Genomic DNA, 22,234 nt, shown 5'->3' with positions numbered 1-22,234 from the left:
AGCTCCCATAGACTAAAGTGGTTAACATCACTCAATTAGCACACACACACACACACGACACCCTGCGCCTGTTATCTCCTCACTACTACACTTTGTTACCCCCTTAACACTAACCTACCCAAAATAACCAGTGTCAAATGCGATTGTACATTACAACGGTGTATGCGTGTGCCCTCCCCTCTAGCCCTGGCTCTGGCTACCACACAAAGGAACCAAAAATAACACATTGGGGACATCTGTGCTGGAACCTGAGTCGTGTAACCTTAACCCCTTCCACTTAATGCTCCCTATCCCCTAATACCCCCACATACCAGGGAGGGGGGGGGGAGTGGGGGACAGGGACACAACAAATGTTTCCCTACAAAGGCCAGAGTTCAGACAGTAGAGTTGTATCGCTGCCTCACAAACACACGCTCGTACACGCCCGCGCGCACACACACACACACACACACACACACTAATGCGGGTGGGACTTGGCAGAAGTCTGGAGATAAAGGAGGGAGATTTCCCTTCCAACCTGGTAAATCAGACAAGAACATCCAGAGCCAGGGGGCTGTCATCCCCTCCTAAGCCCAGGCATCTTAACCCCTCCCTGGGCTGAGAACTCAACATGGCCCCAGGCCTGACCCGCTATTCTCAGAGGGGTTAGGCCTCGGCTTAGACAAGAATGAGAGAAAGACGAGACACCACACACACACAAACGATGAGGGGACCACAAAGGGAGCCGCGAAAAGGCCTTTATAAGCAAAGCATTCTGGGTCAGTGGTGAGTCGTGTACTGTTTATTTATAAACAGCCCTAAATCTGATTATATAAGGAAAGCATAAATGGGAAGATTAAATTGATGATGGGTGTGTGTGTGTGATACAGGACAGCTATGGGGTTTCAGACAAGTATAAATATACTAGAAAACACACTACAAACACCCAGCTGCCCTTTTTGGCTCCCAATCACTGGAAACTAACTTGGAGCTATTTGGCTTTCAACAGTCAGAAGTCTAATCTGAGTCAAGGTCTTTCCTTTTCAAAGTGACTTCTTAGAACTGGTTATTTTCAGTGTTCTATTCCGGAGTTTATACCGTTGAGTAGGGATTGAATTAACCATATAATTAGAACTTACTCTAATTCTATAGAAGGGGAGAATCCTGTGTACATCACTGATAACTTACTAAGTGGCAGCTCAGCTCTGAAGCAGAACTATATAGGAGAGGATAGCCGTGGGCTAAGGCTGGTCCTATCTATTCTACTGTCACAGAATGAGGTTTGAAATTAAGCTGGGCTAAGCCCAAACCCAAGGCTCAGGGCTACAGATATGGCACACCTGTTAATGATGGTATCAGTCACGCACTCTCACAGAGCTGCACCAAAAACAGACAGTCTCACACACACACACACAAGCACTGACCTCTATTAGGGAACACAATGCCGCTGTAAGAGAATCACAATAAACAGCTGCCTGAGGATCACTGGAACACCACTGAGGTAGGTGTGGGTACTGTTAGAGCTGAGGTGGTGTGTGTGGCGTTCAGCTACAGGTAAACCCCTAACTAAAATTAGAACATTATGTCACTGTGTCATGCTTCAGCATCCTCTCCTGTCCCTAAGGCTAAGAGGGAAAAGTACAGACACTGTTGCTACCTCACAGTCCAACCACAGACGACTAACAAACAAGATTTACTAAATGTATTCAGAATCATACATTACATTTGTCAAGGCTAAAAATAAAAAAGGGATTATCAATAGAAGAAAAAAACATGGAAGAAAGAGTAGTGGTGTGTGTGAGGCTGGTCTTGGACTGCCCTCTAGTGGGATTTGCTCCAGCATTCATACTTGACCAGTCGTTCACATCTACAGTATACCCAGCAGTACGTAACTCACCTCTCTGCCCTTGTGTGTGACGAGCGCGGCCAGTGGCTTGGCGTAGAAGCGGCTGAAGCTAAAGCCCAGACAGCCATACATACTGTTAGCTGTCAGCTTCAGAGCCTTCTGACGGATGTCATACTGCACACAGAGAGAGAGAGAGATTTAGAGAAAAGCAAAAAAGTTCCCAAATAGTCCTGTGTTATTCAAGAAAAGCCACCACCTACGCATTTCAGCTTCAAGCAAGTGTGGTCTGGGTTAAGAGTAACAAGTCAGGGGTTTCTGAAACTGAAATCACAACAGAGAAACCTGACTGCAGAAGTCGTTATGCATGTACCTGCAGGTAAAGGTCAGGGTTGATGTCTTGTGCTTTCATCAGCTGTTTCACTTGTTTACGTCGTTCCACCAGTTTGCGGATCTCTTTGGGCAGAATTCCCATCTCCAGGTCTGGGTCCGGGACCTCTGGAATCTCATCAGGGTCCTCCTCCTTTTGGCACGGAAACAAGAAATGGTACTGTTCAAATAACACACACACACACAAAGTGAGTCTCTCTCTGACAAAGACACACACCTCAGTCTTCTTGCGTCTGCTGTGGGCCTCTCTCTGTACGGTGGTGAAGCAGATGTTGAACTCCTGGATGATGGAGGGGTACAGACTGTTGAAGTCCAGCAGCAACACAAACTTATCATAGAAACCTATGGGGAGTGAATAGGTGTTACTGCACACAGACCATTTCATCAAAATACATTTTGGTGCCACTCAGAATTCTTTGCTTCGGTGAATGTCTTACTCTAGGGTGCATTCTGATGAGCAGGGTATTTCATAGAGACACACGTCTGTCATTATTTTGTTGTTGTAAATATTTTGTACATAGTATGATTCATATTTAAAAAATCTGTGTAAAAACCAATAGTTACTACATACACTTTGTTCAATGTGAAACCTAGCAGAACTATCAGTTTTATGAAACACACTTCTGACAGTATGCAGGAAGCGAGTACAGTAGCCTCAAACAAAGACCATTTTATTTGGGAGGGTGGTTACATTTCTGGGAATGTCAAAAACAATTCAAAACAATCCAATCCCTGCTACAGTACTAATGATGACGTGTATAGACAACACTTAAGGTAGGGACAGGAGAACTTCCCCACATATTACTTATGTTACAGCATGGACATTTTGGGGCGAAATTCACACAGAATGTTACAAAAACATAATAGAAACTTGAGAGATTTTGTAATGCGCATATTCAACCCCCAAGACTCACCCACTTTGGGGTCCAGTACCAGTCCACCTGCGTATGCTGCTTTCTTTCTTCTACTCTTGCCTTTCCCCGAATCCACCTCCTCCTCTCCCTCTGCCTGCGCGAGGGAACACGAGAGAAAGTAAAACGGAGAAAGTGAGATGGAGCGAGAAAAAATTTGAGAGAAACAGAGAAAGTGAGAAAAGGAGAGGTGAACGTAAGAGAGAAATGTAGAATGTCCATCTTGCAGTAGGTCCATACAGTGAGTGAGTGATGATAGGCAAATCTAAATATTTTATTACATTGGTAGGCTTCCTGTTCCTTTTAGTGCAAAAACCTGAATACGCCAGACCTCAAAATCCCTAAAACCGTGTGTGTTTAGACTTTAGTTTAGTGCAGTTCTCTACCCTGGTTCTGGCTACCACACAAAGGGGAAAAAAATCAAGGGTCTGGCATTGGCCTCATGCAAGTGTGTGTGTACCAGTTCTTGTTGGGCCTTCTTGAAGGAGGGTTTGTCAGGTACGATGTAGTTCTTGTCATGGAAGGCATGGAGCAGTAGATACTCATTCCTCTCAGAACGACCCCCCATCAGAGTACGAGACTAGAGAGAGGGAGGAGAGGAAAGGAGAGGTAAGAGACAGGGAAGGGGGAGAGGGCATGTGTTAAGAATTACTCTGCATTTCATTCAATGGTGAGCGCGTCTCTCTCACCAGTACATTGCCTGCTATGTTGGTGATCTGCAGGGCGAGAGGAAGCACGTTGAGCTCACACATGATCTGGAGGATCAGCTTGGCATCCGTCCACGTCAACTCCAACAGGTACAACAGGTGGGGGGAGTCACTAAGGGAGGGACAGACACACACCAGGACCTTTACAACTGAACTTAAGATTTTTTATTGTGGGACCAAGCACTCATATGGAGAGGCGCACACACACACACACCTGTAGAGGTTTTTGATGTTCTCAGCAGGTATGGTGGCTCTATCAGTCTTCAGCACCTGAGCAGCCAGCTCAGTCAGGTGGTAGCTCTTACAGCGAATCAGCTCCTTGGCCGAGATCTCCACGTCACACACCAGACGACCACAGGTGGCGCTCTTCTCTGCAAAGCCACCGCGACCCTACGCAGCACAGGAACCAGAGAGGAAGACCATTAACACCCACTCTAACCTCCATTATCCTTTGCTCTAGGCCTAGATACAGACCAAAGCCACCGCAAAGGAGTGTGACATGTGCAAGCATAATGAAGGAGGCTTTAGCTCAGTGGGCTAACATGGTCTTGAGTAGCTCTGAGGACCCGGATTCGAGTCCCTGGTACTCACCCCTAGTTTGGGCATGTTGGACCTCTTGAGGCGTCCGATCTTGGACCAGTGGGGGACCTTACACACAGTGATCCTCTGGAGGAGCACTTCCAGGTCAAAGCCAAAGATATCATGACCCTACAGGAAGTAGATGAGAAGTGAGGTCAGCTGAGGTGTAAACATAGACGTAATATACAGTGCATTCGGAAAGAATTCATTCCACAGTTACGTTACAGCCTTATTCTAAAATGGATTAAATCATTTTCCCCCCCTCTATCTACACACAATACCCCATAATGACAAAGCGAAAACCGTTTTTGACATTTTTGCAATTTTATAAAAAATAAACTTATTTACATAAGTATTCAGACCCTTTGCTATGAGACTCGAAATTGAGCTCCATTCATCATCCTTGAGATGTTTCTACAACTTGATTGGAGTCCACCTGTGGTAAACTCAATTGATTGGACATGATTTGGAAAGGCACACACCTGTCTATATAAGGTCCCACAGTTGACAGAGCATGTCAGAGCAAAAACCAAGCCATGAGGTCGAAGGACTTGTCCATAGATCTCCGAGACAGGATTGTGTCGAGGCACAGATCTGGGGTAGGGTACCAAAACATTTCTGCAGCATTGAATTTCCCCAAGAACACAGTGGCCTTCATGGTTCTTAAATGGAAGAAGATTGGAACCACCAAGACTCTTCCTAGAGCTGGCCGCCCGGCCAAACTGTGCAATCGGGGGAGAAGCGCCTTGGTCAGGGAGGTGACCAAGAACCCGATGGTCACTCTGACAGAGCTCCTCTGTGGAGATGGGAGAACCTTCCAGAAGGACAACCATCTCTGCATCACTCCACCAATCAGGCCTTTATGGTAGAGTGGCCAGACGGAAGCCACTCCTCAGTAAAAGGCACATGACAGCCTGCTTGGAGTTTGCCAAAAGGCACTTAAAGGACTCAGACCATGAGAAGCAAGATTCTCCGGTCTGATGAAACCAAGATTGAACTCTTTGGCTTGAATGCCAAGTGTCACGTCTGGAGGAAACCTGGCACCATTCCTACAGTGAAGCATGGTTTCAGCGGCAGGGACTGGGAGACTAGTCAGGATTGAGAGAAAGATGAACGAAGCAAAGTACAGAGAGATCCTTGATGAAAACCTGCTCCAGAGCGCTCAGGACCTCAGACTGGGGCAAAGGTTCACCTTCCAATAGGACAATGACCCTAAGCACACAGCCAAGACAACGCAGGAGTGGCTTCGGGACAAGTCTCTGAATGTCCTTGAGTGGCCCAGCTAGAGCCCGGACTTGAACCCGATCAAACATCTCTGGAGAGAACTGACAATAGCTGTGCAGCAAAACTCCCCTTCCAACCTGACAGAGCATGAGAGGATTTGCAGAGAAGAATGGGAGAAACTCCCCAAATACAGGTGTGAAGACTTGAGACTGTAATCGCTGCCAAAGGTGCTTCAACAAGGTACTGAGTAAAGGGTCTGAATACTCACGTAAAAGTGATTACAGTTTTTTATTTTTTGATACATTTGCAAAAAATTCTAAAAACATGTTTTTGCTTTGTCATTATGGGGTATTGTGTGTAGATTGATGAGGGGGGAAAACTATTTAGGCTGTAACATTACAACATTTGGAAAACATCAAGGGGTCTGAATACTTTCCGAATACACTGTATGAAAATGACATCAAAGTAGCTCCTACGCATCTTATATTTTCAATTAGCTTATTAAGTCACTCAATAATCTCATATGAAGCTGGTCTGTAGCTTTATGGTTCTGCTATGTAGCTTGTCACTCATAAGTAGCTGGTATGTACCGTATTTTCCGCACTATAAGGCGCACCGGATTATAAGGCGCACCTTCAATGAATGGCCTATTTTAGAACTGTTTTCATATATAGGGCGCACCGGATTATAAGGCACATAGAATAGAAAATACTGAAGTCAAACGTTTGACTGGGGTTGCGTTATGCATCCACTAGATGGAGCTGTGCTAAAGGGAATGTCAACAAAACAGTCAGATAAAGTCAAACTTTATTAAGCGTTCTGACAACTCCGTTCACTCCCATGGTAACGTTGTTCAAACGTTAATGTGCATATTAACAATATCTCCCAGCCTTGCTCACTCTTCTCCCAAACGTGGAGGGGAACTTTTCCCTGATTCAGTAAACACGTAGTAAAAGAAACAGTCTGATACCACTAAATCAAACGTTAGTGCATAACTCAACATTGTTCAGTTACGTATAACACGTAAAGCTTTCCCCGTCCACGAATCCCTCAAATTCTTCTTCTTCAGTGTCCGAATTGAACGGAAACTCTGTTTAGTCTTCTTTACTTGGCGCAGGTCATCTTCTTGCTTCCTCCACTTCCGTACCATTGATTCATTAATGTTGAATTCTCTCGCTGTTGCTCTATTCCCATATTCTACTGCGTAAGCGTGTCTCTTGAAAGGTGCCATTTTGGGGTCTTTATACACACACAAGTGGTGTGAGACTGTGAGTAAGCACAGTACCGGTGTTTACTGACTACGGTAGCCGTAATGCTGCAAGCGGTGCGGCTTTGTAGTTTACCAGTCGTACTGAAACATTTCATTATTATTAAATTGTTTTTATTGATTTTTCATACTGAAACATTTTGACAGAGCGCCTTGAGCGCCGTGTACAACCAGTATGGATCAACCAATTAACCAATTGATCCATATATAAGGCGCTCCGGATTATAAGGCGCACTGTCGTTTTTTGAGAAAATTAAAGGCTTTTAAGTGCGCCTTATAGTGCGGAAAATACGGTAGTTTCCCGTCCTACTCACCACCACAACATCAGGGTCGATCTTGTGCATCTTGGCCAGGAAGAATCCCAGCAGAGTTCTCTCAGTGGCTGCTATCTCCACCTTACCATTCTGACAAAGAGGGTGAGATAGAGAAGAGAAAGTGGGGAGGGGGGGGGGTCAGTGATCAAGTCAGAGGAGGAGGGGGAAGCATTTCTAAGTATTTCAACAGGGCTCTGACTCTTCACCTGCTAATGGACAGGATTTCAGAGAAACCAGTGTGTTGTTGTTCTGTCATCACTCACCTTCTTCTTTACAGCATCCATGAAGTCATATGGGAAGATACAGTCGTTGGGTTTACTGACCACTAAAACACACACACACACACACACAGGACAGAACACTGAGTCAGCAAACATTTGAGACAGTGAACAAAGCTACAACATCCTTCCTCTCCTCCCTTGCAGGTTTTGATGCCAACTCACCACAGAAGTGTGTCTGGTAGGGGGGTCGAGGGGGGGCCTTGTCCAGGTGGAACCTGTGGTGGACCAGGGCAGCCAGGGACACAATCTAGGGACGGACAGGAAGCAGGAAATAATAGGTAAGGTTCAGGCCAGTTGCATCTCCGTAATTATTTTGAACTGTTTCGATCTAAGAAGAATAGCCGTCTAATGAGTCCGAGTCAGTATCACACACAATCACACCACACAGACAGAGACAGAGAAATAAAAACGTAATATTCATCAGTACCTTACAAGTTCTACTCTAATATATTGTTTCACTACTTATTTACTACATACATGAGTCGTAAGTCAGTAATGATGATTTTGTAATTTGAGTAGTGATGAGCAGAGTTTTGGGACATGCCTACTGGTGAACACACATTTCCTATTCGCATTACTATACAACTCCAGCTTAATTACTGTTTTTATTGGGCATTTGGGAATAGACTACTTAATAGCTACGAAAAAGTGTCTTGCTTCTGACTGGCAGCTTTAGTGTCGTCGGTCGGGAGAAGGGCGGGTGGGATGTGTGAGGAAAACGGCACGTGAACGGCCACCTGAAAGGCAGGAGCACGGTTGCCGCTTGATAAAGCGGAATATCGCGGGCGCCCCGTGAATGAGACAATTGGCAAAAAAAAGGTCTGGAGGTTGTTGCAGAGAACGTCACATAAATGTAGAACTGGCGCCAGCGCAGGATGCAGCGTTGTGTCTTTCCCCTTCATGTGGCTCTTCAGGGCCGATTCACCCATGCTCGCAATGTCAAACTCTGAAGCATTTTTTGCAACTTACACGGTGTGGGCATGGGTTGGGTCCAGTGATGTAGTGGTAAAAAAAGGTGAGTAAGCTATACTCATCAAAAATATAAAACGCAACATGTAAAGTGTCCCATGTTTCATGAGCTGAAATAAAAGTTCCCAGAAATGTTTCATACGCACAAAAGGCAGGTTGAATCTACATTTGCCTGGCATTTTAGCCATCGATGTGATGTTTGGCGGCGCCTAATCAGTCAGTTCTGAACCTGCCTGGCTGAGTGGCAGTGTGGGTGGAATGAGCGAGCTCGCCTGGCAACCACAGCACGAAACACGTGAGGAAATAAAACTCTAGTCTGTCTGCCTGGAAATGAATTCGGAAGGCCAATACATTTTTCTAATATTTTTCATAAACATATTTGATAATTCTCCTCATTTTAATTCAAGTACTAACTTGAGAAAATGTCTGATTTTCAAGGTATTCCAGTACTTGGAATTTCAGAGTGTCAAATTCAAGTACTTTAAGCACCTTATGTGAACCCTGGAGAGGGGGGGTAAGTCAAAGTCTAGGGCCTGTTGTTTTGTCCAGACTCTTCAGATATGAAGGGTTAATGTGTAACCGTGGCTTTTCAGCCCATTTGCGGCTCAGTGGCTGGAAAATTTGAACAATAACATGCAAACACAGAGGTAATGGCTGTGGTGCCACAGAGAGGGTATAACCAAAGCTAACATAACAGGCCATCAGATCACAGAAAACGTTGCAGTAACAGAGTTTCTACCACCATCACAAACAATCCCTACCAGACCTACAGTGTGTTTTACTTCATGCCATAACATCCACTATCCATTTTGATTGGAATGTGCATTATCTATCTATGGGCTGATTGATTTGATAAGAGATGGGGCCCATTGTTCAAGGGAATCATAGAATTAGTAATTTACTAGATTACTCACAGTGAGTGTAGCAATATAACTCATTGAATGGGAACATTCTCGCTTCAGACCATGTCAATCTCATAGAATGGGAAAGTCTGTTCTAGTGTCTGAATGGGAATGTGTTCTTGGAATTTTAATTCTATGGGTTAGTTAAAAGGTTCTTGTTCCACTTGTTAGTTCCACCTGGACTAAAAACTGCTGTGATGCAATATCCAGAGTGCTGGGGTTGGGGAGAGTGTTGTGCTGCCGTTAACCTATCTAAATAAGGGGTGTTCAACCGGGGGTTCGCGGCCCCAAGGTACTGTAGGGGGTCCGCGAAAATATATATTTAACAGAATAAACACATTTTGAATTACATATACTACCGGTCAAAAGTTTTAGAGTGTGCAAAGCTGTCATCAAGGCAAAGGGTGGCTACTTTGAAGAATCTCAAATATAAACTATATTCTGATTTGTTTAACACTTTTTTGGTTAATACATGATTCCATAAGTGTTATTTCATAGTTTTGATGTCTTCACTATTATTCTACAATGTAGAAAACCGTAAAAAATAAAGAAAAACCCTTGAATGAGTAGGTGTTCTAAAACTTTTGACTGGTAGTGTAGCTACAGTAGAAAATAAGAGAATATCTTCTTTCTAATGATGTCAACTTCATTTCTCAACTCCAAATATTGAGTCAATTAAACTCACTGGAGTATCTGACAGGCTTTGAAAAAGCAGCCGCGAATAGACTACCAGTGCGGCAAGTAAGCTTTCTTGACTTGGACATACATTTTTTCAAAACGTCTGACATTTGTTTAACCAGCTAAACAGCTGCTCTTAGCGAAAATGTGTTTGGAGTTACCTTTCTAGCTAACAGGCTATGCTAGAGTTTACACTTCCTCTTCCAATTATAATGTAGGGAGGTCAATATAATGAAAAACTATCTACCAACTCTATTCATTTTCAAATGTTGATTACTTGTCCTTGCCATTATCATTCACCTGATAAGATGTTATATTTATTTTTTGGTTACGGTATGATGGGGGTCTATGGCTCGCCGGTTTGCTGGGGAGGGGGTCCCTGGGCAAGAGAAGGTTTAAAACCCCTGATCTAAACCTATGACAGACAGAGAGACAGACCTCGTTGTGGTGTGTCTTGGGGTTCTGTACAGTCTTCAGGCTGATGGACATGACCGTGAGAGGTGGAGGAGGCAGGTCTTTGACCACGGTGACCAGGTCACTACGCATCGCCACCGCTTCCACCTTACACCAGCTCACAGGCACGCTGCTCAACTCTACAGGGAGACAGGAGAGAGGGTTAGTGTGTTAGAGGTGTGTGTGTTGCTTGTTTGTGTGAGTGTGGGTGTGTGCGCATCTGTGTGTCTCTGAGAGCGTTTGTGTGTGTGTGTAGTCTCACGTGGGGTTTTGATGTCCAGCCAGCAGGGTCCTTTGATCTTCCTGCTGAGGAGGAAGTGTTCCAGGCTGGAGGTGTTGGTTCCAAACACCTTGGAGAAAGTCGCCCCCTTGAGGTCCGAGGGCAGAGACGGATACTCAGCCTGCACAAAAAAATATAATAACAATGGATAAGATATACGAGAGAGAGAGAGAGAGCCCGAGCGAGAATACTCACAGAGTATCTGACTTCCAGGTACTCGGACTCTGTAGGGACGTCAGCAATCTCAAAGGCGTAGCTCTTCTCCACTTTCTACAGAGGGAAACAGAGAGCAGTCAGTCTATCAACTAATCAATCAATCAATCAATGTGTCTATAATAAACATGTTAAGGACGTCATGAAATGAAACCATTGGTTCCCATGTGTCGGCTACTTCCTGGTCTCTGCTATGACATTCTGTAAGTCTAATCCTTCTCTATCTGGTCCTAGGGGAGACGGCACACAGACCTTGGACTTGAACTTCATGATCTTGAACTTCTCAGAGAGGTTATTGACCTCCTGGTAGACGTCCATCATCCCCACCGGAGTGTCTGTCTCCTCGCCTGTCTTTGGGTTCACCTTCTGTCAATCACAACACACAACCAATCAGGAGAGCAATCCCTAAACACTCAAGACAGCATTAAGTGGAAACTTCAACCTTCCCTAATAAAGCTCATCAGAGCCAGTTTGGGTCACAGTTGATCCCAATAGTCTAACATGGTGTGAAAATGTGGCTATTCTGGAGTAGATGATCATGTGACAGGAAACAGGACTCACACGTTCGCGGGGCAGGAAGTGCATGGTCCTCTCGATGTTCTTCACTGACACACAGCAGCTGACGTGGGCCTTGGCCGACTCGATCCACACCTTACCAAATAGGTACACCACACCTGGAATACACACATTACATAACCATAAAATTACCACACGCACACATCTTAACATGTTTAGCCACATCTTTGTTTAGGAAGGGCTCACTTGCTTGGCTGTTTTAGTGAGGATTCCTGGACATCTGATTGGTAATACGAACTCGGTTGGCTGCACTGGTCTATGGGTTTAGTAAGAACACACCTGTTTGGCTGTACTAGTCTATTGGTTTGGTAAGAACACACCTGGTTGGCTGTACTAGTCTATTGGTTTGGTAAGAACACACCTGGTTGGCTGTACTAGTCTATTGGTTTGGTAAGAACTCACCTGGTTGGCTGTACTAGTCTATTGGTTTGGTAAGAACTCACCTGGTTGGCTGTACTAGTCTATTGGTTTGGTAAGAACTCACCTGGTTGGCTGTACTAGTCTATTGGTTTGGTAAGAACTCACCTGGTTGGCTGTATTAGTCTATTGGTTTGGTAAGAACTCACCCGTTTGGCTGTACTAGTCTATTGGTTTGGTAAGAACACACCTGGTTGGCTGTACTAGTCTATTGGTTTGGTAAGAACTCACCTTGTTGGCTGTACTAGTCTATTGGTTTGGTAAGAACTCACCTGGTTGGCTGTACTAGTCTATTGGTTTGGTAAGAACTCACCTGGTTGGCTGTACTAGTCTATTGGTTTGGTAAGAACTCACCTGTTTGGCTGTACTAGTCTATTGGTTTGGTAAGAACACACCTGGTTGGCTGTACTAGTCTATTGGTTTGGTAAGAACACACCTGGTTGGCTGTACTAGTCTATTGGTTTGGTAAGAACTCACCTGGTTGGCTGTACTAGTCTATTGGTTTGGTAAGAACTCACCTGGTTGGCTGTACTAGTCTATTGGTTTGGTAAGAACTCACCTGGTTGGCTGTACTAGTCTATTGGTTTGGTAAGAACTCACCCGTTTGGCTGTACTAGTCTATTGGTTTGGTAAGAACACACCTGGTTGGCTGTACTAGTCTATTGGTTTGGTAAGAACTCACCTTGTTGGCTGTACTAGTCTATTGGTTTGGTAAGAACTCACCTGGTTGGCTGTACTAGTCTATTGGTTTGGTAAGAACTCACCTGGTTGGCTGTACTAGTCTATTGGTTTGGTAAGAACACACCTGGTTGGCTGTACTAGTCTATTGGTTTGGTAAGAACTCACCTGGTTGGCTGTACTAGTCTATTGGTTTGGTAAGAACTCACCTGGTTGGCTGTACTAGTCTATTGGTTTGGTAAGAACTCACCTGGTTGGCTGTACTAGTCTATTGGTTTGGTAAGAACTCACCTGGTTGGCTGTACTGCTCCTCGAAGGCGTCTAGCCAATAGAAGCGGAACATGAGCTCTCCCTCTGGCCCCTCGACCAATGGGAGACGGCTGGTGTCGACTTGCACCTCCACAGGGGCCTCACTGTCCCCCTCCTCCTGACCCCAAGACCCCCCCAGCACGCCCCTCCTGGAGAAACAGGACAGAGGGGTTAAAAAGGTTCCCATGATCCAACGGTCGCTAATGTAAACACACACACACAAAGGTATTTGGCCATGACTCATAGCATAACCCACAGAGACAGAAAACTCTAGTGCCCAAAAGCCTATTTCAGCATTGGCAGTGCCATTGTGGACTTTCACCATTTTTAAGTTGTCAACTTGGTGGGACTTCCTATGGTTTAAGGAAGGATAACACAATTCCATCCAGGTCACCAGGAGGGATCAGCCAATTAATTATATGTGAGCAAACATTCCATAACTGCAGGTGACAGTGAATCACCAACGATGGCTTTATACATGTTCAAACAGTATGCACCCTTTCAAATTGTTTGCCAACTCATAAAAGTAGTAGAAGAAAATGGACTACTTGAAAATGGAGATGGCCTCAATGGCACTGCCTGTGCTCTCACAGACACCATAATGGCCAGATACAATGATGCCATGTCTAGCTAAGTCTATGGTAGAACCACTAACAGAAGACAAGCAAGCAGACACACACTCACAGTAGGACCGGGTCCTGTGGTTCTGCTTTGGGTTCCACTTTAATGGCCGGTTTGGTCTCTGGCTCCTCCTCTTCATTTACAGGGCCCTCCTTTTCCTGTTCAAGCCCCACCTCCATGGGTTCGTCAAAGTCCACCCCGTCAAACTGCAGAGAGTTGTCCTCTGGAAGAGAGGGGATGGGAGATTGAGACCCAACCAAATCATGAGAAAACAAAAAGAGAATTACTTGACACATTGGAAACAATTAACAAAAAAACAGAGCAAACTGGAATGCTATTTGGCCCTAAACAGAGAGTACACAGTGGCAGAATACCTGACCACTGTGACTGACCCAAACTTAGGGAAAGCTTTGACTATGTACAGACTCAGTGAGCATAGCCTTGCTATTGAGAAAGGCCGCTGTAGGCAGACATGGCTCTCAAGAAAAGACCGGCTATGTGCACACTGCCCACAAACTGAGGTGGAAACTGAGCTGCACTTCCTAACCTCCTGTCAAATGTATGACCATATTAGAGAGACATATTTCCCTCAGATTACACAGATCCACAAAGAATTCGAAAACAAACCCAATTTTGATAAACTCCCTTATCTACTGGGTGAAAAACCAGTGTGCCATCACAGCAGCAAGATTTGTGACCTGTTGCCACAAGAAAAGGGCAACCAGTGAAGAACAAACACCATTGTAAATACAACCCATATTTATGTTTATTTATTTTCCCATTTGTACTTTAACTATTTGCACGTTGATACAACACTGTATATATACATAATTACATTTGAAACGTAGGCAGACCTGGCTCTCAAGAGAAGACAGGCTATGTGCACACTTGTAATGTTTACTGTTAATATTTATTGTTTATTTCACTTTTGTTTAATATCTACATATCTACATACGTTTCCCATGCCAATAAAGCCCTTAAATTGAAATTGAAATTAGCTGGTCAGACTGACAGCCATTGGGGAAAAGGCAGTGTTTCCCCTAGGATAGTTTGCGTGGCCAATGGTGCACTCTCCGACTGAACATTTTAGAGGCCCTCCTCTTGGCTGCAGAGACAATTTTGCTGTTTAAAGCTATTTTCCTACAATTCTACATATTTTGCCATGGGGCTGAGAAAAAATTTGCAGTTTTAAAGTAACTGTCCAGTGAAAATCTCACTTTTAAAAGTTCATATTCTGTTAACTCAAACCCAAATAATGTTGTTGACTCGTCCTATACTCGTATGTGGCCAAAGCATAAATTGGAGAAAAAAAAAGACACTTCAAAAACCCCACCTCAAACTTGTATCTTAAAACAGACCATTTCAATGCTTGCTATTTCCTTATAGAGTATGATGTCATATTCCTGAGGAGAATGAGCTGGCGAATCAGCGGTCTAGAAGAGGATGAGCTGGCCAATAAGCGGTATACTCATATTAATATTTTCAATGACCGGTATTCTGTTATAGGGGTACGCCCATACCATTCAAACACAGAAAATCTGCTTTTTAACATACTTAAACTGAACAAAAATATAAACGCAACATGGAACAATTTCAAATATTTTACTGAGTTACAGTTCATATAAGGAAATCAGTCAATTGAAATAAATAAATTAGGCCTTATCTATGAATTTCACATGACTGGGAATACAGATATGCATTGGTTGGTCACAGACTATTTTTTTTTAAAAGGTAGGGGCGTGGATCAGAAAACCAGTCAGTATCTGACCTGACAGGTTGCTCCTACCAGGTGGCGTGGCGAGAATCTGTCTCCGCACCACGTGCTCTCACCACTGGTGTCCCCCAGGGCTCAGTTCTAGGCCCTCTCCTATTCTCGCTACGCTATACACCTATACACCAAGTCACTCGCTATACACCAAGTCACTTGGCTTTGTCATATCCTCACATGGCCTCTCCTATCATTGCTACGCAGACGACACACAATTAATCTTCTCCTTTCCCCCTTCTGATAACCAGGTGGCGAATCGCATCTCTGCATGTCTGGCAGACATATCAGTGTGGATGACGGATCACCACCTCAAGCTGAACCTCGGCAAGACAGAGCTGCTCTTCCTCCCGGGGAAGGACTGCCCGTTCCATGATCTCGCCATCACGGTTGACAACTCCGTTGTGTCCTCCTCCCAGAGTGCGAAGAGCCTTGGCATGACCCTGGACAACACCCTGTCGTTCTCCGCTAACATCAAGGCGGTGACCCGATCCTGTAGGTTCATGCTCTACAACATTCGCAGAGTACGACCCTGCCTTACACAGGAAGCGGCACAGGTCCTAATCCAGGCACTTGTCATCTCCCTTCTGGATTACTGCAACTCGCTGTTGGCTGGGCTCCCTGCCTGTGCCATTAAACCCCTACAACTCATCCAGAACGCTGCAGCCCGTCGGGTGTTCAACCTTCCCAAGTTCTCTCACGTCACCCCGCTCCTCCGCACACTCCACTGGCTTCTAGTTGAAGCTCGCATCTGCTACAAGACCATGGTGCTTGCCTACGGAGCTGTGAGGGGAACGGCACCTCCGTACCTTCAGGCTCTGATCAGTCCCTACACCCAAACGAGGGCATTGCGTTCATCCACCTCTGGCCTGCTGGCCCCCCTACCTCTGTGGAAGCACAGTTCCCGCTCAGCCCAGTCAAAACTGCTCGCTGCTCTGGCACCCCAATGGTGGAACAAGCTCCCTCACGAAGCCAGGACAGCGGAGTCACTCACCACCTTCCGGAGACACTTGAAACCCCACCTCTTTAAGGAATACCTGGGATAGGATAAAGTAATCCTTCTACCCCCCTTACCCCACCCCAAAGAAAGAAAAAAATTAACATATTGTAAAGTGGTTATCCCACTGGCTATAAGGTGAATGCACCAATTTGTAAGTCGCTCTGGATAAGAGCGTCTGCTAAATGACGTAAATGTAATGTAAATGTAATGGTGTGACCACCATTTGCCTCATGCAGCGCAACACATCTCCTTCGTATAGAGTTGATCAGGCTGTTGATTGTGGCTCGTGGAATGTTGTCCCACTCCTCTTCAATGTCTGTGCAAAGCTGTTGGATACTGTCGGGAACTGGAACACGCTGTCTTACACATCAATCCAGAGCATCCCAAACATGCTCAATGGGTGACATGTATGGTGATTATGCAGGCCATGGAAGAACTGGGACAGTTTCTGCGTCCAAGAATTGTGTACAGATCCTTGCGACATGGCAGCGGATGAATGGCACGACAATGGACCGCAGGATCTCGTCACGGTATCTCTGTGCATTCAAATTGACCGATTTGAATGCAATTGTGTTTGTTGTCCGTAGCTTATGCCTGTCCATACCATAACCCCACCGCCACCATGGGGCACTCTGTTCACAACGTTGACATCAGCAAACTGCTCACTCACACAACGCTTTATACACTGTCTGCCATCTGCCAAGTACAGTTGAAACCGGGATTCATCTGTGAAGAGCACACTTCTCCAGCGTGCCATTGGCCATTGAAGGTGAGCATTTGCCCACTGAAGCCGGTTACGACGCAGAACTGCAGTCAGGTCAAGACCCCGGTGAGGACTACGAGCACGCCGATGAGCTTCCCTCAGACAGTTTCTGACAGTTCGTGCAGAAATTATTCGGTTGTGCAAACCCACAGTTTCATCAGCTGTCCGGGTGGCTGGTCTCAGACGACCCTTTACCTGCAGGTAAAGAAGCCGGATGTGGAGGTCCTGGGCTGGCGTGGTTACACGTGGTCTGCGGTTGTGTAGTCGGTTGGACGTACTGCCAAATTCTCTTAAACGACGTTGGAGGTGGTAGAGAAATTAACATTAAATTCTCTGGCAACAGCTCTGGTGGACATTCTTGCAGTTAGCATGCCAATTGCACGCTCCTTCAAAACTTAAGACATCTGTGGCATTGTGTTGTGTGCCAAACTGCACATTTTAGAGTGGTCTTTTATTGTACACCTGTGTAATGATCATGCGGTTTAATCAGCTTCTTGATATGCCACACCTGTCAGGTGGATGGATTATCTTGGCAAAGGAGAAATGCTCAATAACAGGTGTGTAAATACATTTGTGCAAAAAAAGTGAGAGAAATAAGCTTTGTGTGTATGGAACATTTCTGGGATATTTTATTTGAGCTCATGAAACATGGGACAAACACTTTACATGTTGCGTTTATATTTTTGTTCAGTGTACAATTTTTTGGAGGGAAAACTATTTCACTCATATTGCAAGTAATTATAGGTCATATTTCATAGGAATCTGGAAACAATGGAAAGTTCCTTTAAAGCTAATTTCCTGCAATTCTACACATTTTGCATTGCTTATGCCGTTTTCTTATGCTATCCAAGTGACTCAAACATAAAGTCAATGGCGGGCTGCGCCATGCCATGCCATTTATTTTAGATTTTCATTGACTCAAATATGATCTTATTTTTAAAATATCTCCATTATCTTTTCTACATACTTTATACCTGGTTTTAGTCGTTTAAGTTTAGAGTTAAGACATTTGAGTTGAGAGTGGTTACATTTCTCAAGCCCCATCCATCAGCTTTTTAACGAAACAGGGGTGTAGTCCCCGTAGCTCAGTTGGTAGAGCATGGCGCTTGCTGCGCCAGGGTTGTGGGTTCATTTCCCACGGGGGGCCAGTATGAAAATGTAGGCACTCACTAACTGTAAGTCGCTCTGGATAAGAGCGTCTGCTAAATGACTAAAATGTAAAAATGTGAAACCGCTTTATCATTGTGTCAACTACTGATTGCCCCTTTAAGCCTAGTCCTAGACTAAAAAGTACTTTAAATTTATATTTTTAGTCTAGAACTAGGCTTAATCTGGGTCCAGGAAACTGGCCCAGCGAGTGCTAGATTAACTCCTAGTCTGATCTCTTACCCTCCTCCTCAATTTCTTCCACCTTCACTCTCTTCTTCTCCACGAGGACGGAGGGTCTGGAGGTCGGGGGGCGGGACGGCACCCGGGGAGTCAGCTCACCAGGAGGAGGGCGTTTCACCTTTGTCCCCTGGGCAGAGGGAGACTCCTGCGATGGAGGGAAGGGACACATTACAACAGGAAGAAGACCAGGGGTGTACTCAGTAACGTTAGACCTTAATGGAATATAAGAGGGGGCAGGGATCAATGGAGAGAGAGAGAGAGAAAGAGAATAAGTGTACCTTAGGGGTTTGGGTTTTGATGGAGAAGGGGTTCATGGGAGTTCCGGGGGCCTTCTTCTTCTTCAGCGTGACGACCGGAGGAGTCAGGAGAGACGGCCTCTGAAAGTGGTGGCAGATGGAGACTCTCAGACATACTGATAGTGTATTCTCCCCCAGTGAGTCCATGTCTCAGTGAAAAATAATCAAACAAGCTGAAATCTAAGCATCTACCAAATGATCTAGCTGAACTTCGTTTAAGAGAGGGGAATTACAGGAGCTGGACTAAACCATACAAAGCAACCTGACAAAAAACATTATAGCTGAAGCGTTGTTGTACCACTAGCTGAGTAAACTTCATGTTTGAGTGAGTCGACATGCACTGTTTTTCCCCGCTGTGAGAAGGTATGGAGGTTGACAGGACAGGAGAGACTGACCTCAGAGTGCAGGTCCTGTAGAATGTCCCCCAGTAGGTCGTCTTTGGACAGGTCCACATCTTTCTGTGAGACACAAAACACACAATCCTGGTTCAACTACAAAATAGAGACATTAAATGGACTAGAACAAACACACACTATGTAGTGTTTTGGATTGCATGTATAGGGTCACAGAGGCTGAGAAACACACGAAGGGAAGGGATTTGTGATAAACAGGTGCACAAATACAAACACTCACCTCAGCAGGTTTCTTGACGTTGCTGTTCATGAAGAGGTTTTTGATACTGTTGGGTTTGGCCACCGCTGCCTTCTTAATGTTCTTCTTAGAGTCTGCTCCCTTAGCGCCCGCTTTACCTACACACATACAAACAAACGATAAATAGGCTGGGGAGACACACAGGCTTACTTTCTCACACACACACAGGGTTCCTACCTTTGGCGCCTTTCTCCAACACATCATCTGCCAAATCCTCATCAAAGATTTCTCTCCCATCCTCCACATATCCTGTGCCATCTGAGAGAGAGAGAGAGAGAGCTTGCTATAACTTGGGACTGAGAAGCAGAAAGGGTCTGAAAGTATTTCAGACCAACTCACCATCATCAATGATCCAGTCATCGTCCTGCCTCTCTCTCACCATCCGAGAGTACTGCTCCTCGTCCACCTCCTCATACACACTAGTCAAATCCTCCACCTACACACAGCACACACAGATTCAACACACACTTCAAAACAAGGCTTGGCTATAACACCCACACTATAACTTACACACAGATTAAAAGGGGCGGACACAAACACACCTGTCAGATCAGGACATGGACAACAAACACAACTCTCTCACCTCGTATTTGACCTTCTCTCCCTTCTTAGCTCTCTTGAGTTGCTCCAGAGCTGACTTCCTCCCTGTCTTCTCCTTCTTCTCCCTCCTGGAACGACCCACTGCCAGGCCACAGTCATCCTCTGGAGAGAGAGAAAAGAAGAGAGAGTGGGAAAGAGTGAGGGGTGAGAGCGAGATGGAGAGAGGGGTGAGATTGAGATGGAGGGAGCGGAAGAGAGAGAGGGGAAGAGAGGGAGAGAAAGTAGAGAGTTCAAAACCCAGTTGTTCCCATTGATCTCCTACAGGCATGTGACAGACAGCTTTTAATGAGATTCTCTGATACTTTTGTATAATTTTTTGCCAGTAGAATGTAGCACTCAGGAGCCATAAGTGATTCCTGAAAATGGTGTCCTACACATATTTGCAGATACAGTATGTGCAACACATCATCGCTCTCTCTCTTCCTCTCTGCTGTTTCCACTGAGGTGTTGGGCCCGCCCTGCATCCTCATTGGATTACGCTGGGCAGGCGTCTTGCTAGATGTCAAATGCGAGGGGCTGAAGCTCATTGGCTACAACTCGAATTGCTGGAGGCTGGGGGGGGGGATTAAGAGAAAATGGCGCCCAGCACAGCTTCGAGAAAAGTTACTTTCAAAATAGGGATTTCGTGGCTAATCGAGATAAAACAGTAATTCTGTTCATGTCTTATGCATGTATGAACTACACATTCAGCCCAAAGCGGGAGGTTTAAAAAATAATTTCTGAGTCGCCAAAGTACCGGCGGAGTAACTGTACGTCTTAAATTATAGAATGTTAACATCACAGTAGCTAAATGGCCAGCTAACTGTGGGTAATTATGCAATTTATGAACATTCGGTGTTAATGTAATGGCACGTAGCTACCTACATTTAGTCATTCTAGTAGTTGCTTGCTTTGTTGTTAGCGCGCGCTAGTTAACAGTAACGTAGGCTGACAGCTTGTTGGCTAAGCCGTGTCTGCGTGTTCACGCTTGTCTAGCTAACTTGCTTGTTTGCAGTACCTTTCCGTTCAGACTCACCCCCGTCCGGGTTATCCACGTCCTTCTCTGGCTTAGAAACTGGAGACATTGCTATTTATTCAAAATGTATTGATAACCTTCAGCTCTTTCTTGGTAGCTACACAGTTCACCACAATAGAAGATTCCGCGCCAAAGCTCATTCCCGGGGAAAGTCATATGAAGGAAATGACGCAAAAAAAAGCAGCCAGTCAGAATATCGCTGGAGTTTCGAATCTTGGCATGGCAATGTGGTCCAGTGTCCGCTTGATGGCGATGTTCTTTCATAGTCCATGTAGCCTACAGTAATGTTTGCAATGTCTTCATCACTTTATTAGTCTGGGCTGGTGTCGGGACTAAAAGCGTTTGTTGAAAAAGTACTAAATTGTCATACTTGAGTAAAAGTAAAGATACCTTAATAAAAAATAACTCAAGTGAAAGTCACCCAGTAAAATACTACTTGAGTAAAAGTCTAAAAGTATTTGGTTTTAAATATACTTAAGTATCAAAAGTAAATGGAATTGCTGAAATATACTTAAGTATCAAACGTACAAGTATAAATCATTTCAAATTCCTTATATTAAGCAAACCAGACAGCACAAATATTTGTTTTTTTGTTTTTTACAGATAGCCAGGGGCACACTCCAACACTCAGACATAATTTACAAACAAAGCATTTGTGTTTAGTGAGTCTGGCAGATCAGAGGCAGTAGGGATGACCAGGGATGTTCTCTTGATAAGTGCGTGAATTTGACTATTTTCCTATATGTAAGGGGTAAAATGTATGGAGTAAAAGGTACATCATTTTCTTTAGGAATGTAGTGAAGTAATGGTTGTCAAAAATATAAATAGCAAAGTAAAGTACAGATACCTCAAAAAACGACTTAACTTGTACTTTAAAGTATGTTTACTTCAGTACTTTACACCACTGACTATAAGGAATGTTGGTGATGGTGATGCTGTTTATTGCTTGCTTCATCAAGAACACTCGTGCTCTCGGCCACATGATGCCAACAACACTCTCTCTCTCTCTGTCTCTGTCTCTGTCTCTCTCTCGCTCGTTCAAAGGGCTTTATTGGCATGGGAAACATATGTTTACATTGCCAAAGCAAGTGAAATAGATAATAAACAAAAGTGAAATAAATAGAAAATTTACAGTAAACATTACACTCACAAAAGTTCCAAAGG

The 22,234-nt window shown here is 44.7% G+C and overlaps 1 protein-coding gene across 2 annotated transcripts in view; it reads right to left on the bottom strand.

Moving 5' to 3' along the window:
- pola1 (polymerase (DNA directed), alpha 1) overlaps positions 1–21,280 on the bottom strand; it is an 89,311-nt gene extending 68,031 nt beyond the window's left edge. Inside the window, exons 1-26 of one of the 2 annotated variants that reach the window (XM_041861857.2) lie at positions 21,053–21,280; positions 20,039–20,157; positions 19,795–19,891; positions 19,633–19,713; positions 19,438–19,553; positions 19,200–19,262; positions 18,787–18,885; positions 18,509–18,653; positions 13,655–13,814; positions 12,953–13,119; positions 11,552–11,664; positions 11,243–11,356; positions 10,973–11,047; positions 10,760–10,898; positions 10,483–10,637; positions 7,658–7,742; positions 7,478–7,539; positions 7,215–7,304; positions 4,422–4,538; positions 4,045–4,220; positions 3,813–3,942; positions 3,584–3,703; positions 3,127–3,220; positions 2,430–2,554; positions 2,196–2,345; positions 1,877–1,999 (exon numbers count right to left, since the gene is read on the bottom strand). In XM_041861857.2, the coding sequence (XP_041717791.2) occupies positions 1,877–1,999; positions 2,196–2,345; positions 2,430–2,554; positions 3,127–3,220; positions 3,584–3,703; positions 3,813–3,942; positions 4,045–4,220; positions 4,422–4,538; positions 7,215–7,304; positions 7,478–7,539; positions 7,658–7,742; positions 10,483–10,637; positions 10,760–10,898; positions 10,973–11,047; positions 11,243–11,356; positions 11,552–11,664; positions 12,953–13,119; positions 13,655–13,814; positions 18,509–18,653; positions 18,787–18,885; positions 19,200–19,262; positions 19,438–19,553; positions 19,633–19,713; positions 19,795–19,891; positions 20,039–20,157; positions 21,053–21,119 (2,982 nt within the window). In that variant the 5' untranslated portion in view covers positions 21,120–21,280. The remainder of the gene's footprint in view (positions 1–1,876; positions 2,000–2,195; positions 2,346–2,429; positions 2,555–3,126; positions 3,221–3,583; positions 3,704–3,812; positions 3,943–4,044; positions 4,221–4,421; positions 4,539–7,214; positions 7,305–7,477; positions 7,540–7,657; positions 7,743–10,482; positions 10,638–10,759; positions 10,899–10,972; positions 11,048–11,242; positions 11,357–11,551; positions 11,665–12,952; positions 13,120–13,654; positions 13,815–18,508; positions 18,654–18,786; positions 18,886–19,199; positions 19,263–19,437; positions 19,554–19,632; positions 19,714–19,794; positions 19,892–20,038; positions 20,158–21,052) is intronic. The other variant, XM_041861858.2, reaches the window with a different exon arrangement.
- Positions 21,281–22,234: the final 954 nt, after the last annotated feature.

This window comes from Coregonus clupeaformis, chromosome 34 (genome assembly GCF_020615455.1).
Source record: "Coregonus clupeaformis isolate EN_2021a chromosome 34, ASM2061545v1, whole genome shotgun sequence".
Lineage (NCBI taxonomy): Eukaryota > Metazoa > Chordata > Actinopteri > Salmoniformes > Salmonidae > Coregonus > Coregonus clupeaformis.
Note: the sequence above shows the minus strand (reverse complement) of the source record. Positions and strands in the feature narration are given on the sequence as shown.